This window comes from Ursus maritimus, unplaced genomic scaffold, assembly GCF_017311325.1.
Source record: "Ursus maritimus isolate PB19 unplaced genomic scaffold, ASM1731132v1 scaffold_8, whole genome shotgun sequence".
NCBI classification, from domain to species: Eukaryota; Metazoa; Chordata; class Mammalia; order Carnivora; family Ursidae; genus Ursus; species Ursus maritimus.
In genome coordinates this window covers 81,397,606-81,416,119 of record NW_024426996.1, presented here as the reverse complement: position 1 = coordinate 81,416,119, position 18,514 = coordinate 81,397,606, and the positions used below count along the sequence as shown (strand labels likewise).

The 18,514-nt window shown below is 58.5% G+C and overlaps 1 protein-coding gene across 11 annotated transcripts in view; it reads right to left on the bottom strand.

Moving 5' to 3' along the window:
• The window catches only part of FAM53A (family with sequence similarity 53 member A), a 29,653-nt gene extending 17,990 nt beyond the window's left edge, over positions 1-11,663 (bottom strand). For 2 of the 11 annotated variants that reach the window (XR_005833495.1, XM_040625261.1), the window contains exon 1: positions 972-1,103. Coding sequence is in view for 5 of the 11 variants with exons in the window: in XM_040625258.1 (XP_040481192.1) it covers positions 1,063-1,140 (78 nt within the window). In the remaining 6 variants the exon portion in view is untranslated. Of the gene's footprint in view, positions 1-971; positions 1,302-1,401; positions 1,753-9,350; positions 9,521-10,402; positions 10,777-10,804; positions 11,129-11,537 lie in introns of those variants that run through there. The other 9 variants (XM_040625258.1, XM_040625256.1, XM_040625259.1 and 6 more) reach the window with 9 other exon arrangements.
• Between the last annotated feature and the right edge of the window lie 6,851 nt (positions 11,664-18,514).

Sequence of the window (18,514 nt, the reverse complement as noted above, 5' to 3'; positions counted from 1 at the left end):
GCAGGTTGCTCACAGGGGTCTTTCTCTCTGTCAGAGGGGCAGCGTGTTCCCTAAACATGTTAGGGCCGGCTGTGTCCGCTCCTCCACGGGGGCCCTGCAGGCCCGATCCTTAGCCCGTCTCCCCAGCAAAGCCACACAGCACCTGGCTGCCAGCTCCCGGCCACACCTTGGAAAGGGCATGTGGCCATCTGATCCTGTGCGTGCTGTGCTATGGCCCCGGTCTCAGTTAGTCTCCAGAAAGCGGTTTCCGCTGCCCGAGCACAAGTGAAGATGGGAACGGGCACACAGTGTGCCTGCTGCTGGAATCCCATCAGGGCTCCCAGCTTAAGGCCGGACAGCAGTGCTCCACAAAAGCCCCTGGGCTGCAGACACAGGCCCACCTCTTGTCCGCTGCACTACTATCTGTAGCCTCAGAACCTCAAAACTACCGCTGAGACAGTGGGCCGCGAGCCCAGAACAAAGGCCCGGAATCACAGCTCCTGCCGCCTCTGGGGACCCTGACTCGCGGCGATGCTGCACCGACACCTCTCGGGGTGCCTGGTGTAGGTGAGGCCACTCAGGAGGCCTCCAAGCACCGCACGGGGGCTGCACACTCAGCCACACCCATCCAGACCCACAGTCAAACCGGGACAGTCACGTTAACATAACCCTGGAGAAACTTCAAAGCCAGATGACCAAGCTGTGGAGACCACTCAAGACAGAGGCTCCGTCAGGAGGGATGGCACCAGCACGTGGGGCATCGGGAGGGCGCTGCTCGCTCAGAGAGACGTTGAGCGGGCGTGCCAATCCACACGCTGCACACTCGGGATTGGCGCACTTCTGGGAGTCGGCTGGACAGTCGTTAAAACTGGGTTTTAATGATGCTAGAAGCCCTTCATCAGGGCGCTGAGGAGACATGGGGGCTGCGTGTGCACGGCATGGCCCTGGGACACAGCCCCCTCCAGCCCTCCTCCCGCCACATCCCCGCAGACCTTGGCCGCAAGTCCTCGGTCCACCCGGGCAGTCTCCCCCAGACCCTTGGTGGGGACGGGGTCCTGCCCGTTGCCGCCGCGGCCAGCTCACCGGGCCGGCGTCACAGCTCTTGCGGGCAAGGTCATCCAGGCTCTGGCTCTGCAGCTTCTCAGTGATCAGTGTGACCATGGTTGGGACCCGTGTCCTCCGTCTGTACCGATGGGCACCGGGGTGCAGAACAGCAGGCTTCAGGAGGCCTGGGCCGCTGCTGGGTCTGAGCGGACCCTCAAGGGGGACTTCCGCTTTACAGAGGAGCGATCCATTTCTGAGGACTCTTCAGAACTCTGTGTCTGTGTTTGTGGTAAAGAGAAAGAAGTGAGTACATGCAGAACCACCGGGTCAGTGTTCTGTCACATGCGGAGGACTTTGTATGCAGAATGTATCTGTTACCTCCGCCTGATGAAGAGCCGCCTACTTTACGACTACAGCAGGGGCCTCCGGGAAACCGTGCTAGAAGCAGCGCTCCGGCTGAAGGACGGCAGGTGAAGCGCACACCTGAGATCCAGTCCTCCCGGAGCCCCAACTGAAGCAGCAGAGAAGGCCACCCCACCCACCACCCCGCAGCGGGCAGAGCAGACAGCAGGAGACGGCTGCAATGGGGAAGCTGGAGAGGGGCACGAAGCCACATCCTACACCCAAGAAACAGCTGGGTGTGAACTACTGAACCCCCACGCGCCACTGCCCCCCGCCGTCTGCAGCGGTTACACACCCCTCCCCCAGTCCATCCAGCTGGCCCGACATGGGAGGGCACAGGGGGTGCAGATCCCGGCCCCAGGCCCCTCTGCTGGGGGGTTGCAGGGGCAGCCTGGAGGGGGCACGGAGCCCTCCATGCCCAGGAGTGGGCGCTCATGCTGTACCTGGGACCTGGCTGCCCACAGACACTGGCGGGGGAGGGCCCTGAGCCCCGGGGCAGCCCGCCACCCACCCGCTATCCGTGGCTTCCACCCTTCTTAGCGGTCCGCTGCTGAGCAGGAGCAGGCCCGCCTGCCTCGGAAGCCACGGAGAGAGCCGGCCAGACAGGAGGGCCCCAGACACCCAGAGGAAAGAGCATCGGTCCCGCCCTCAGAGGGAGAAGACGAAATAAGATCAGAATACTCTTAAAAGGAAATATTTAAAGAAAAATGATAAGAGCTCTCAGAAATTAAAAAATGAGAGCAGTGGGGCGCCTAGGTGGCACAGCGGTGAAGCGTCTGCCTTCGGCTCAGGGCGTGATCCCGGCGTTCTGGGATCGAGCCCCACATCAGGCTCCTCCACTATGAGCCTGCTTCTTCCTCTCCCACTCCCCCTGCTTGTGTTCCCTCTCTCGCTGGCTGTCTCTATCTCTGTCGAATAAATAAATAAAATCTTTAAAAAAAAAAAATGAGAGCAGTGACAGGACCTCCAAAATGTCGAGTTCAGGCTCCTAAGCAGCAGCAGCCTTGAGGCCCCCCCCCTTTCCAGAGGCCTCCTTGGGCCTAGCAGACCATGCACAAGGCACAGGCCCCACCTCAACCCCACTGAGTCACGCCCCGGGGCCGCGTCCCTTAGGATGTCTGCCCGAGCAACACCACCCACACCATGCAGGCAGCCCCCATCCCAGCCCTGTGTGCAAGCAGCACTCGGCTTTACAGGAAGTGCCGGCAGAATGCACGAGTGGACTCCAGGAGAAAGGCTTTCCACAGACGCTTCCAGGGGCCAGAGAGACCCACCCCCTCCTGAGCCCCTGCACACACACACGTGCACTCTCCAGGGTGTGAGCAGAGACAAAGCCAGCCTCTCACAGAGTAGGGAAGAGGAGGCGTCCCCAGCAAGCGTGGGGAGCAGGACAGAGGCACCACCACTCTGCACTTGGGCACCTGACGAGGCAGCCGAGGGACGGCACGGGGCTCTCCCTTCAGCGGAGCGTGTGGACAGGCTCACCAAGGGCCCCGGAATCCGTGAGCTCATCCCAACCAAACGCACCGTGCACACTCGGGCTTATTCCAGGCCAAGAGACACACTCACGGTCAGCGCTGTCCACCAACAGCTCTCCTGGGCTCCCACCGTCCTGGCCAGGGAGAGCCGCCTGCTCCAGCACAGCCAGGGACCCCGAAGCCCAGGCCAGGGCCCTCTGGTTCCCAGGGGAGCATCTCTCTGCTCTGGGAGCGGCTCTACTTAAGTGCGTGTAGAACCAGGGAGCCAAATCAGAGCCAGACACACCCCTACGCCTGCACCACTCACCCACGGTCACCTGGGCAGGTCCCACCAAGCCTGCAACCTAGCCTGGCTCTCACTGCCTCTCCCCACAAATTCACCCTGAGCTCCAACTTAGAGCCTCCCTCACAGGACACAGGCATTACCAGGGCCCCTCAGGCCCAACCAACTCTGCTGCAATTACAACCACCCACGACGGCCAAGGCCCTGCCCTCTGCCTCCTGCGCCCGCCACGCCCACCACTCAGGGGCTCTCCCATCCTCCTGTTAAATCCTCCTACTGGCACATGGCATGCACGACCCTGGAAAGATTACAGCAGCCACAGCAAAACTTTAAGAAGCTATAACGTGACTAGCATTTCACTGGAAAACCAGGCCACACGTCCCTTGGAGAGACAGCTGGTTTCCAGGGCTGGGGCACAGACAAGATGCAGCGGGAGCATCTCAAGGCACCAGAGGACGTGTGCAGCGAATGGGGTCAGGGCTCCCATGAGGTGACTGTTTTGCTCCACAGAATAAAGAACCCACGAGTCTGTACTGATGTAAACAGCTGGAAAAGATCGGTAAGCAGGGGAGGGAAGCTCGTCCTTCAGGCAGAGTGCAGACCAAGGAGTACAGACGGAATGACAGATTCTGTCCCTAAGTCAGCGTGTGACAAACACCCCATGCTGGCTCAGGCAAGAGTCATCTGTGAACACCACACTGGTGGGTGACCCTCACACCGTGTCCAAGCATCTCCCTACGAGAAACTTGCTAATGACACAGCAGGAACTGGTCACGTCTCCGGCGAGACGGGCAGACGGCAGCTGAGCAGCGGAGCGGGCAGCCCCAGGACAACTGACAGCGTGTGGCCTGCACCCAGGGGCTCCGCCTAGACTGAGGAATGTCCAACAGAGCCAGGTGAGGTGAAGTGCTTGAAGGAACTGGTCAGTGTTCTCCCAGTGCGGGGGAACGAAACACAATAGTGGGGTGTGGGCCAGCCCGGAGGGGACAGAGAAGACATGATGACCTCCCCCAACTCCTGACCCAGTCAGAGAGTGGGCTCCAGGGCACGCGCATGAAAAACGGAACGAGCTCCACAGACCGGACGCCAGCATCGCCCGGCACACGGTCCCCAGACGTTCCTGCTCGGGCTGCGCATCTGTCAGACGGGAGCACGGGCCGCGGCCCACACAGGACACAACGCCATCAAACGTGGCATGCCACACTCCGTCACAACTCACAACAGAGATTCGAGAGAGCAAAATAAAACAAAGTGTGCTGTGTCCAGATGCGAGGGCCGGCCGGCATGGCCTTGGTGAGTGGAGGGCCACGGCCTGGAGCAGAGCACACCTGTGGTGCGAAAGCAGCAGGAAAACCAGCATGTGGAAAAGACTACACCGGGCAGCTGGCGGCACTTTCCAGAAGCCACGGAGATGGGGCAGGGGTGCCGGGCAGGCAACGCTTCCACCTCCTCCGAGAAGAAACGCACAACACCGGGTATTCACACGGCAGTGCCCTGCACCCACAGGGGACACCAAGGCCCCCCGAAACGCCTGAAACCACAGACGGTACTGAAACCTACAGATACTGTCAACCCCCGAACACCACGGTTTGAACTGTGCGGGCCCACATAAACACAGGATAGCACTGCAAATGTCTCTTCCTTACGACTTCAACAGCATTTCCTTTCCCCTAGCTTCCTTGATCGCAAGAATACAGCATATGATACGTAGAACACACAAAGTGGGTATTAATAAACTGTTCATGTCATCAGTAAGACTTCGGTCGACAGGAGGCTATAAGCAGGTAAATTTTGGGGGGTCCTAACTCTACATGGATTTTCGACTCTTGCAGGGGTCGGCACCACTAACCCCTGTGTGGTTCAAGGGCCAAACATACTACGTTTTCTCCTGTGCATACGTACGTGTGATGAGGTTTAACTTACAAGTTGGCACAACAAGAGATTAACAAGAATAGTAATAAACTAGAACGACTGTAACATTACATTGTGATAAAAACTGTGTGAATGTGGTCTCTCTCTCTCTCAGAACGTCTGCATTCACCCTCTTTCTTGTGATGATGGGAGATAAAGTGCCCATTTTATCATGAGGGGTGTCCGGGTGGCTCAGTCGGTTGAGCAGCTGACTCTTGGTTTCGGCTCAGATCATGATCTCAGGGTCGTGAGATCCAGCCGCGTGGGGCTCCGTGCTCAGCGGGGAATCTGCTCGATCTGCTCGAGTGTCTCTCTCTGCCCCTCCCCCCACTCTCTAGAAAAATAAATAAGAACTAATAAAGTCGCCCGTGTGAGATGATGGAGGAGAGTGACATGGGCATTGTGACCTAGTGTCAGGTTACCGCTGACCTTCTGACCTCAGTCAGGAGGAAGATCACCGGCTTCTGGACCTCGCTGACCCTGAGTGACTGAAACCACAGAGGCAAAGCCGCGGCTTGGGGGACCACTGGATGTGCACTGAAATCTAAGTGTAGTAGCTTCCTGGGGCTGCCGTGAACTGGAGGCCAGAGGTGGGCAGTCAAGATGCTGGCAGGGCTGGCTCCTCTGAGGGGCCCCACAGGAGATGGGGCCCCTGCTTCTCTCCCAACTCCTGAGGGTGGCCAGTGATCCCTGGTACCCTGGGCTTGCAGCTGCGCCACAGGCTCTTGAGGCCGTCTCTGTGTGTCCTGTATCTCTGCATCTCTCCTTTAAGGACACCGGTGATTGGACTGGGGTCGACCCTAATCCAGTATAGCCTCATCTTAATTTGCATCTTAATTACATCTGCAAAGACCTATTTCTAAATAAGGTTTATCTTTTGGGGGACAATTCAATCCACAATGCCGCACCAGCTCCCTGTGTAAGAAACCGAACCATTGGGATGGAACGTCATGGTCACAAAGCATAATGCACAGTCACGGAGCTGGAAGAGCCCGGGACGGAGCCGCTCAGCCCTGAGGGAATGTGCGCTGCCCCTGGGAAAGCCAAGAGACAGACAAAACAAAGCCAGCTGGCGGCAGGAGTGAGGAACAGCAGCAGGACGGCCCGCACAGGGGGTGCAGAGAAGGAGCCAAGACTGAGGCTGAGCAGCACGTGCCAGGAAACGGGGGGCAAAGCCAGGACTCTGGGCACCAAGACCAGACACGGGCAGGCCAGAAGCCAGGGCCAGGTGAGAGAAGTGTCCGGCCCCAGGGACAGAGAGGGGAAGGATCAGGGATAGGGGCTCCACCCCACACGAGCCACCACGAGGACTGACAGAGGACATGTGTCCGGGCTCATGGGCGCTCTGGGCACATGAAGCAGTCCTCTGTGACGCCCCACCCCTGGCCCAGCATGCCCTCCGCCCCTAACCAACACAGTGAGGGCCAGAGACTCCCCACCTTCCACCTCCAATCCCCCCAAAATGGCTGTATGAACGCTCCATCAGGCCACCGCCATCATCACGTCCCATAAATAGAAACCCAGTTGAGACACACAGAGGAGTCTGGTCCCAAAGTTCACGACCTGCCTTTCCTCTCTTGCAAAGTCTCTGCCTGATACAAACTCCTCCTCAAAGAAGGATAAAACTCCACAAACAAGCTCCATTTGGTACGAGAGCTGGGGACACCCATCGGCCCTTCTGGACCCCGAGCCTCCACTCAGGTGTGGGGGGCAGGCCCGGCCGGGCCCAGGACTGCACTGGTCTGGCTCCCACACCCCATCCCTCCTCCCTGGATGCCTGTGGGGCTCTCGGGGTCAGAAAGATCGCAGGGGAACTTGGGGTGGGGTCTTCCTACCGGGATTTGCGGGCACCACTATGGAGTCCTGCCGCCCACGTCCCCTGGTCTGTTTCTGGAGTGGCTGGTGGTCTGACGCGGGATGCCTGGGCTGGCCCCACGCCCACCTTCAGTCTCTGCCACTCTGCTGCTGCTGATCTGCTCCCACAGGTGGCCCCCGACCTCAAGCTCCAAGCCTTCCAGTGACATGCTTTATCTCAGAACCCCTCAGTGTCTGCCCACGGAGGGCCCGCAGCACCTGTGCGAGCTGCCCCTGCATGCTGCCCGTGCAGGCCTGGCCCCTGCACTGGACCATCTCTGCTCCAGTGGCCCTCTCCGCCTGTTCTGGTCTCTGCTCTCAGGCTGGGGACTTCCTCTGTGTCTGTCATTTTGGCCCTCCGCCCACGCTTCGAGGGGCCCTACTTGCACACTGCCTCCCGGCAGAGGGACTAACGGGTGGCCGTGAGCAGCACACTGTCCCACACACAGACTTGCAGGATAAAGGAACCTGCGAGGCGCCTGGGGGCTCAGTCTGATGAGCGTCCAGTTCCTGGTTTCGGCTCAGGTTATGACCTCAGGACCATGGGATCCAACCCTAAGTCAGGCTCTATGCTCCGTGGGGAGTCAGCCTGAGATTCTCTCCCTCCACCCCTCCCCCGCTCATGCTCACACTCTCTCCCTCTCCTTCAAATAAATAAATAAAATCTTTAAAAACATTTATAGATTAACTAAGCCGAGGGACCTGCGGAGACAAGCAGGCGCCACAGTGGCAGGAGCCTGGTGAGGGATCAAGCCCGCTCTGCACGCGGCCTCTCTGCCTCCTGAGTCCCAGGTGGAGGCCTGGCTGGTATCCACCGGATCCCTTTCACTGGCAGCAAGTCAGACCCCTGAGCTCAAATCTGGGTCCTGGGCGAGCTATCCCGGCTCCTCCATGCTGGTTTCCGGAGCACGAAATGGGAGAACAGCTCCAAGTAGCCTTCAGTCTGCTGTACCCCAGAGCACGTGGTCAACAAGTGTCCCCAGTCACAGAAAGGGTCCCCAGGAATGGAAGGCCAGAGCCGGGCCCATTTCACAGCTCAGAACCACCAGGTGCCTAGGGTGGTTTTCATGGAAAACACCAGCAAGCCAGCCCAGCAACACCGTTAGACCGAGTGCATTCCAGATGCACGAGCACACTACTTACACGGGAGAACCGAGGCCAGGTCTCAGGGCTGTCTTTCAAAGAGCACGCGGGCAACAACATGGTCTGGCTAGACATGAGTTATTAACCAGCCCTCAGTAACGTGCTGGTCTGAGCACATGACTGCAGATTCCTTGGCACAGCTCCCGTAACAAGGCCGGCTTCAACTGCCCCTTGAATGGTGACTTCCAAGACTCAAGTGGGAGAGGCCCTACAACTGCCTGGCTCTCTTGCAAGACACGCCCCAAAACCGCTGCGCTTGGGGAAACCGAGAGCCCAGGGGCCCCTGCTGCTCAAGCCTTCCCAGCCCAGGTACCAGAGGCAGAGTGAGGATGCCTGGGAGGAGACGCTCCAGCCCCTAACCCCCATCAGACCAACCGGCCCAAGACCCACCTCCTCCCCAGCAAAGACTGCCAGACCAGCTGCTTGGGAATTCTGGAAACCCTGAAACCATGAACAATAATAAGTGGTTACTGCTGTTCAAAGCCACTAATTTTGGAGGCTTTGGTAATTGTGCCAAACAACTAAAGCAGCAACACTTAACAGAGCCAAACAGAGCCAAACGTCCCTCTCGCGCTGATGCAGCCAGGCCTCGGTATCACTCCCGCATCACACAGAGGCTGGGGACAAAGGGGAAGGGGCCACGTCCTCGCGCTCACACGCCGGGGTACACGCCGGGGTAAGCCACACAGGGGAAGCTACTGCAGACCGCCAAAATCGCTCAACTGTTTTCATTTGGTGGCGCCTGGGGTACAGCTCCAACTGAGGGGTCCAGTACCTTCTTCAACAGGGCACGCTTCGTGCCCTATTCGGCAGTTCCTGGAAAAGCCTAAGGCAAAGCCCTATATTGGCGCCACAAAGCTGGTGCTACGGACCCACACGCCATCTTTCTGAAAAGACTTCAAAACAAAAAGACAAACGTCATCCGTCCTAATGAACCAACATCATGCTAATATTAACACCTGCGACTGGAGGGTTTGGACAGCCACACGTGGAATTTAAAAGTGCACAGAAGGGGCGCCTGGGGGGCTCAGTCGGTTGAGCGTCACTCTCCTGGTTTCGGCTCGGGTCATGATCTCAGGGTCATGAGATCCAGTCCAGCAGCGGGCTCCGCGCTCAGCACGGAGTCAGCTTGGGATTCTCTCCCTCTGCCCCTCCCCCCTTGCGCTCCCCTCCCTCAAATAAATAATTACATCTAAAGGTGCACAGAAACCACGTCTGAGGGGATACCCCTGCAAGCCAACAAAAAAGAAACTCACATCTTAAAATAGATTATCGTTGTTCCTTCGACTGCTATCGAAGAAAGCCTGCAGGAAGTAACTTCATTCTGAGAGGAAGGACGTGAGGCGGGCTCTGGTGGGCTGGAAGGAAGCCCGGGTTCAGCCCCACTGGGCTCTCCCAAGCAGGGGACCGCACCTCCCTGGGCCTACCTTCCCGCACTGAAAACAGTAAAGAACCACACACTTCACGAAACCACAAGGAATCAAATGATGTAACACAAGTGAAAATGCCAGGTCCTGGGACACATTTAAAATGATGGCCACTCATAACAGATGCTCAAAAGATTGTGAGAGTCAACTTTCCTTCGAGAAATATTACTACAGAAAAAGCCAAAGGGGTTTCTATAAAAATTTCAATTTGGTTTTTATTTTTTTAATTATCTATTAACTAAAAATATTTTCTTTTATTTTTTAAGATTTTATCTATTTATTTGATAGACGGAAAGGCAGTGAGAGAGGGAACACAAGCAGGGGGAGAGGGAGAGGGAGAAGCAGGCTTCCCACCGAGCAGGGAGCCCAATGCGGGGCTTGATCCCAAGATGCTGGGACCACAACCCGAGCCGAAGGCAGACGCCCAATGACTGAGCCACCCAAGTACCCTCAATCTGCTTTTTAAAAAAAAAGGTTTGTGGGTGCCTGGTTGGCTCATTCGGTTGGGCATCTGCCTTTGGCTGGGGTCGGGATCCTGGGGTGGTGGGATGGAGCTCCGTGTGGGGTTCAGTGCTCAGCGGGGAGTCTGCTTCTCCCTCTGCCTCTGCTGCTCCCCCCAGCTCGTGCTTGCTCTCTCCCAAGCTCGCTCTCAAATAAATAAAATCTTTTACAAAAATAATTTTTTAAAAGCTCGTTTCGAATGTTTCCAAGGCACCTGTGAAAAACATCTGTGTTCTCTTGGATCTTTTGTGTACCAGTAAAAAAATGCCTGTCACTGCGCACGTAAGTGCGAGTGAGCAACGTGTGTAACTAGGCAAGGTCCCCATACATCCGCTTAAAATTTAAGTGACAATAACTTCGGTGTTTTCTCCACTCTATACCTGCAGTGGCAATCAGAACTGCTCTCTTTCCTATGGCGCCCAAATCCAACCTAAGTCAAGGCAGAACCGTTAGGAGAGCTCCCACTGACACTGCTGACGGCCACCGCAGTATGTGTGACCCTCCCGGTGCAGCCGCAGAGCGCAGCAGACGGCCTGAGCTGCAGAACCACGCTCCACGCTGCGCGGCCGCTGCCCACAGCACAGAGGGGCCTGCGGAGGGGACAAGGCCGCAGACGGGGGAGATGCCGGAGGAGGGACAGTAACAGCAGGGCTGCAGGCAGGGCTGTCTCAAAGCACCGCGGTCGACTCCCGCACACACGAACCCAGCTCCGTGGAGCCCGTGTGTCTAACGGCTCCTGGCTTTCCCGCTATTCCAGGGAGCTGTCGCCTCCCTTCTCGGACCTGCTGTCCTCGGGGCACCGTCGACACCGTGCGCGCCCCCCGAGGGCTGTCGGACGCAGCGGCTACAACTTCTTCGACGTCGTGAAAGAAGCCCATTGCTGGGAGGCCCGACTAACCCATCGTCCGCAGCTCCCGGCGCTCGGAGACCGCTCTACACTCAGCTCTCCGTGTCGGAAGGGGACCGTCCGTCAGGTGGGGGACGCCCCGGGACACATGCACCCCGTCTAGCCCAGAGCCCCGGCCCTGCAGGCAGAAGCGCCGCGCCCACCCGGGCGCCCCCTCGGTCGCAGCGGAAGGGCGCACAGCTGCCGGCGGGCACCAAAGGCCGGCCTCCCCGGGCTTCGCCGGCTGGCCCGTCCGGCTTCTCGCCCGCTCTCGCTACGGAACGACAGCCCCGCGCCCCGGCACCGGGGTCCCCGCGGACGCGGCCCCTGCCTGCGGCGGGGCCAAGAGACCCAACGCCGGGTCGCGAGCCCCGGAGTCCCCGCGCCCCCAGCGCCCCGCCCGCCCCGCTCTCCGAGTTCAGCCGCGAAAGCGCTCGACGCCGACGCGGATGTGGGAAAGCACCGGGCCGCGCGGGCCGGGCTCTCAGAGCTGACAGCAGCGGGGACCGCCGGCCCGAGTTCATGCGCGGCCCCGCGCGCGCTCTGCGCGCGCACGGACGCGGGCGCGCACGCACAGGCAGGCGCGCGCACCCGGTGGGGGCCCCGCGGGCCAACGCAGGGCCGCGTACCTGAGGGCGGCCAAGCGCCGGCGGCCACGGCCGGACGGGCGGAGCGCGGGAGGCGCCGGCCCCGCAGGCCGCGTCCCTCCAGCGAGGAGCCAAGCGCCTCGGGAGTGGCGGAACACAACCGCGGCCGCGCCCCGCCCCCTCCGGCCTCGCTCGTTGGCCGCCGCCGCCGCGCGCTCGTCAGCCGGCCCGCGCCGAGCCTGTCCCTCAGCGGCGCCGCGCGCACGGGGGGCGGAGCCTGCACCAGTGCGTGGGCGCGGCCTCTCGGCGTCCCGCCCGGAACTCCGCCCACCATCCCGCCCTGTCGGGAGCGCGCATCCGCAGCGGGCTTCCGGATGGCGCGTGCACCGCCTGGCCCCGCCCCCCGGACCGGAGCTCCGCCCGCCGCGCGCGCCGGCTTCCGGGGGAAGTGACGTCGTGGTACCCGACCGCGAAAGCTGGCGGCGGCGGCGGGGGTGCTCGGTCACTGCCGGCGTGAAGGGTCGTTTAGTGTCCCCACTCCCGGGCCGTAGGCCGGGATGGCCGGGCGCGGAGGCGGTGACCTTGGCAGGGGGCGGCCGCGGCCTGCCTGCGACCTGCTGTGTGACCTTGGGCAAGGCGCTCGCCCTCAAGGGTCTCCCTCCAGGTTTGCCTGGTTGTGACCGGCAGGGCGGTGGGAGCCGGCCGCGCGCGCCGGTGCCCGAGGGCCGTGGTGGTCTAGGACTCCTCCCGGGCAGGAAGAGCGGGGCTCCTGGCCCTCCTGAGCACCGTGGCCCGCTGTGACCGGACCTCTTGGGGCCGGGTAGGCCCCGTCACCGCCGCAGACGCCGTCTTTGCCGCTTCAAGCTCACTGGGGCGGCACTGAGGCCGCGCACGCGCGTTCCTGGCTGGCAGCATAACACTCCTGGGCTGGGGCTGGGAGAGGTCATTAGGGACCATGTGGCCCCGGGCTACCCCACTGGAGGCCCTGAGCTCTGCATGGGGGTAGTGAGAGGGGTCAGAAAGGAGACAGCTCCCTGCCTGCCCCAGGTGCTCACCTTGGCCTGGGGCCAGGGATCGGGATTGACGAGGGGGCTCCACACTGGCCCAATGCACGGGACACCTGGTGGTAGAGCATGAAGCGGGGAGGGGGGCTATTTTTAGGTAGAAAAGGGAGTGGCACTTGGGAAGACACCCGAAGGAGGTGAGAGCATGAAGCACCCAGCATCCTGGGTAAGGGGAGGTGTCAGGATGCAGCTCCCAGGCACTAGGCACGGGCCCCCACAGTCCTAGAAGGACTGGAGCCAAGCCAGCTGTTGCCAGGAGTGGCAGGAAAGACGCAGCCTGTGGCCGCCTGGAAGAGCAGGAGTCCTTGCTGGGCTGGGCATAGCCAGCGACACAGGAGGGCCATGGGGGCAGGTGCTCAGGCCATTTCCACAGGCAGGCCCACAGAGCCACAGAGGTCATCACTGCTGTCCTTCTAGGGCCTCCAAGAGTCCATCAGTACTAGCCAGGTACGCCAGAGACGAGTGGCTCTGTAACCCAGGCCAGAGCAGGACTCGGATACCTGGGAGCACCTGTGTCAGGAAAAGGGGAGCTGGGTTTTCTTTCCTAGCCTACCTGCACCATTGACTGAGCCTCAAGTCACCGAGGGCACGTTTGTGTTTATCAAAAGGCTTGTGACTGATCACATTCTAGCCACCTGTCCCTCCAAGCCTTTATTGGGATAATTACTGAAGGCTTCCAGTGGAAGACGAGATCCTGTCTGTGCCACATTAAAGTAGCATCTTTCATCGGGCTTGATGTGAGATGTGAGATCATTTCAAAGCCTCCTGCAGCCAGGAATGAAGTTGTGGGGACACAGTAGCAGGCCAGAGGTCATCACTGGGTCTCAGTACTCGTGTGTGGGAGGGTCAGACCAGGGCCAGGTTTCTTGTCCAGCACGACGGAATGTGTGTTCCAGACTGCCATGGCATTGTGTCACGGGGCTCGGCCCGCACTGGCCAGGTGCCCAGTCATCACAGTGCCATCTGTCAGGCCCGTGCTGTGCATTAGCCAGGGGGAGGGATTCAAATTGTCCCCATGTTATAGACGAGTAAGTGGAGCTTAGAGCAAAGGGAAGTCAGAAGAAAAAGTGAAACTTCAGGTCAAAGAAAATGTTTTAATACATAGTATTAATCTATTTGTCTTTAAACCGATGCTACCATAAAATACAATTTTTATGTTTTGTTTTGTTTTTTGGAGGAAGGGCCCTTAAATAACGTGGCCCCGAAGGGGTGAGACCAGAGGTGCTGCAGCTCCCCTCACCCCTGTGGGACTGGACAGCTGGGGGAGGCTGGGGGCTTCCTGGGACACGCTTCTGCCATGGTCCATGGCCACAGCCATCACCCGGCCTATAAACCAGAGTGCTCATAGTTTTGCAGAGTGGGCAGAATCTGGACCACAGGCTCTCTGTGGGCGAGGCTCCCGGGAATGAAACCGCACTCAGCACTCCGCACATGGCAGCGGGCCGTTAACCCGGCTCCTTACTGCCTGCCTCTGCCCCCATCAGGGAGAAGCTGAGCTGTCACTGATAGACCCCACCGAGGGGAGGCTGTCGACATTCTCCAGGGAGATACATGTTCTCGTATTTTTATTTTACATGGTTTCGTAGTTCTCCGTGCTTAAGGGAGTCAACTCACTTGACCTTTAACATAGGCATTAAAAGCCCCATCTGAAAAGAGGGAAGCCAGGGCCTGGCAGGCTGGGGTCATAACCCCAAGAGGGGCAGTGTGGGGCCATGGCCCCTATGTGCAGCTGCCCCCACACACCCTGCACCCCTCGCTGCTGCTGCTAGGATGGCTCCTACAATCCCCCTTGCTCCCTCCACTCAGCCCTTGGTGCTTCCAGGGATTCAGCTGCCAGCTCCCCCCAGGAAAATGCTCCCCCCACTGCTCACCAGCCCTCACCGGGAGACACAAGCAGACCCACTGAGGCCTCGCTAGGCAAAGGGAGAGATGTCCCAGCCTGCCAATGGCCATCATCTGACTCCACCACCGGCCAAAACTGCCAAGGCCATGACTCAGAGGCAGCAAAAGTCAAGTCACTTAGCTTTGCTGCACCTCACTTCTAACTGGCAAGTCTGGGAGGGACTCAGAGAGGGAGGTGCAAATGGGGATGTGAGGCAGAGTAGCCTTTCGAGTGACTTGCCCCATCTTATCCCAGAAGGGGCCATAATACAGTAGTTTCAGCCATTCGTTCAGTGTGCTGTCCACAGATGTTCACTTGGCAACCCACGTTATACCAGTTTCCTTGCTGCAGGACGTATCAGAGCCTTCAGTGTGCTGATGTCACCGGACAGCTCTAAGGAGACGTGGAATGCAGCTTTGCCAGAGTTAAGTGAACTTCTGATCCCAGAGCATCTCCCAGGCCTGACTTTGAGGGAAGCTTTTTAGAAATGCCATGGGGGGGGGGGGAAGGAGGCGTGTCCTAACCAGTTTTCTGACAGAAGAGCTCATCTGACTCAGGAGCTGAGCTCCAGGACAGAGAGACTAACCTGGGATGCCCTGGCCTGCCCTCACTCCATTGCTGTCCCCAGCATTCACAGGAGCAGCGTGCGGTGCTGCGGTGCTGATGCAAGGCTGGGGGCCCGGAAGCGGCTGTTGTCCGGACTGAGTGAGGGCTCAGCACCCATGCCATTTACAGACCCTGGGGCCTCCCTCCCAGAGCTTTGGGCAGTGGGCCATTTTTGTGACCTTGGTTCTCATAATATGTGACCCATGTTCTGGCAGGGAGTGGGCACAGGAACTGAGGGGCTGGGATGCCGAGACTATAGGGTGATCCTCTGAGGAAAGGCCCTCCTCCAGAGCAGGGGTGCACAGGCTGGGCTGAGGAGGACCATCGCCCTGGACAGGCAATGGAAGGAGGGACACCCAGGGACCAGCAGCAGTCATGATTTGGTCTCGATGCCCAGCAGGGAGCCCTCGGGACAAGAGCCAGGCAAAGGCCCTCAGGCAGGTGAAGGTGGGGCAGCAGGGGTGGGTCCACCTTTTTGTGAAGGTTTTTACTCCATGCAATAAAAGCCCAGAGACACACACAGACACCTGCCGTTCACAAGCAGCGCACCCTCCCCACAGGGCGAGAATCTCCATGTGACACCCACAACTGCAGGGTCCCCGGTGAACTTGGAAAAGCCCAACGCCCCGTGGCAGTGCTGTGATACACTGGGGGCGGGGGGGCAGCAGCAACCCCACCTTACACCGCCACAGAGGGCTCACCGTTGGCACGCCCATGCATGGGAACCGTCCCCAAACACACACAAACGCATCGGCACTAGTAAAAGGCTGGAAAAAGAGACCCTGTGTTAACTCCAGTCCAAACACAGCTGGAGCCACGGCCCTCGCTCCGCAGGGAGCAGCCGGGCAGAGGCGGCTGTGGCTCCGTCTGGGGGGCTGGGGCTCAGACACAGAGGCACACAGGAGCCAAGGAACCTCAGGCAGCAGCAAGGACTCCGGGCACGACCCCGGTGAAACGCGTTTCGGCGGACTGGCTGACAGACCTCACCAGGGGTGTGAGCTGATCTGTCTGTCTGAATGTCCGTGTCCTTGAGACCCAACCTGGGTGGTTTTGCTCATCTCACTGAAGATGCTCGAGGTAACTGGCTCATTTTTCCCCAGGCTTTTTCAGAAGGAAGGCTCCCCCCCACCGCCCTACTTTATTTTGTTCTGCTATCAGCTGCTTTGCTTCGGTGAGCTTGCCTCACAAACGTATTAGCCATTGTGAATTTTCTTCATCTCTGTAAACAGTTCATCTGTGCTTCTCCCCCCGAAAGCAACAAAGGTAGAAGAATAAATTGTTTACCACGGGGGGAAAAGGCTGGAGTGGGTATGTTAGGGAGGGTTACCAGGCAGCAGGAAAGACATTGTCCAAGGAGAAAACAGGCATTTCTTCAGAAAGATGCAAGGATCCCAACAGGGCTCAGAAATACATGAAGTAGAAAGCGGACAGAACCACGGGGAGGAACAGGCAGACCCACAGTTCTGTGTGGAGGTTTGCACACTCCTCTCGGCCCACAGAGAGCAGCTTGCAGAGCAAGCAGAGCTGAAAACTCAGGAAGGATGCCGTGCACGTGAACACCACTGCCCACCAGTCTCGCGCATGAGCAGAGCACTTCACCCGCCCGCGCACAGTGGAACGCAGCGTGCCTGGAACAGTCTTCAGGACAGAGCGCGGCCGGATCACCATCTATTTAACACACCTTAAAGGACAGCAATCCTACGGAGCCCACCCTCTGACTATAACAGAATTAGACAAGAAGCCAGTAACAGAAATATATTTAAAAATACATGAAAGGCACAAACCAGAAAGTTTGAAAAAATCAATAAACTTTATCAACATTGAAAATATTTGCTTTTCAAAATACGCTGCTTTAAAAATGAAAAGGCAGCGATGACGAACAGTATGGAGGTTCTTCAAAACACTAAAAAGAGAATTACCGTATGACCCAGCAATTGCACCTCTGGGTGTATAAAAACACAAAGAACTGAAAATTGGGTCTTGAAGAGATATCTGTAAACTGTTCACAGCAGCATTATTCACAACAGCCAGAAGGAGGAAGTAGCCCAAATGCCCATGACGGATAAACGAAATGTCGCCCATCCGTCCAGTGGAATATCACGCAGCCTACAAAAGGAAGGACAATTTGACGTCTTTTACAACAGGGATGAACCTTGGGGACATTGTGCTCAGTGAAATCAGCCAGACAGGAAGGACCCGTGTGATATGTGCACCTACCCTACCGTATGAGAAAGGACGAATACTGTAATATCGCAATGTATCTATACACCTCTCCGTATCCTGTTGCTTCTCTCTCAAGAACCCTACTAAGTTTTGTACAACAGGAGAGATTTAGGCTGTGGCTCACGGCCACGGATGCCCAACTGCCCACAAGTGCCTGTGCCGTAGGCTGACTTCTAAAACGGCTCCGGCAATCCCCTCCCGGTTTCACACTCCTGCGTAATCCCCTCTCCTTGAGTATCGGCCAGCCGGCGGCTTGCTGCTAACCAACAGAAGTGACAGGGTGTCACTTCCGAACTCAAGCTGCACAAGCCTGTGACTTCCCCCTGGCTGGCCCTGGCTCACTCTGCCTGCTTGCATGCTCTAAGCGAGCCGCCATACGGAGAAGCCAGCTGTTGTGGAACGGAGGGCAGTCTCCGGCCAACAGCCACGTGAAGTTGGACACGGATCCTTCCCCGGTCAACTTCCTGATTGCAGTCCTGCCAACGCCTGAATGAGAGGACCCAAGTAGGCCACAGAAACGGAGATACTGTCATTCTTGTGAGCCACGAAGTTTTGGGGAAACCTGTTATGCATCGAGAGAGAACTCGTACAGCCTCGCACTGCCTGCCTGCATCAACCACAGGCCCAGGGAAAGGCCCAATTCTGCCCAAGGAGAGGAAGGAAGTTCCTCTAGAAACTCAAATTCTGCCTTTTCCCCAGAATGCACACCAAGGGCACGAATAGCTGTCACACTGGAAAGCACTCTCCAAATCACCTTCAGGGACACTGGGGAACAGGTCACATGCCCTGCACGTGGCATGGCACTGACCTGAGGGAGCAGCATGCACTGGACTGAGCTCTGGGACCGCTCCCTGGGCACAGCCACCCACATCTCGGCCTCCATGAAATGGCTAGGACGCCTCTGTCATCGGCTTCCAACTTCCTAAGCACCTGTTATTCTGCCCGAAGACCATCCCAGCCCTGAGTGGCAGTGAAGGAAAGAACCGACTGCTGGGCTGTGGTGACACATTAAATGGGTCTCTTGGCAGCCCCGGCTGCTCATGTGGCATTCACCATCTCCTTGAATCCCCACAGACATCCTACGGAGTAGACGCTATTACCCCGCTCTTATAGATGGGGACGTGAAGGCCCCATCCCACAGCGGGAAAAGACGAGCTGGGACTGAGTGGCAGGTCTGCATCCCACACTCCACACACACTGCCCCTGATGCACCAGGCCAGGTGGAGAGCTGAGGACACGTGCAC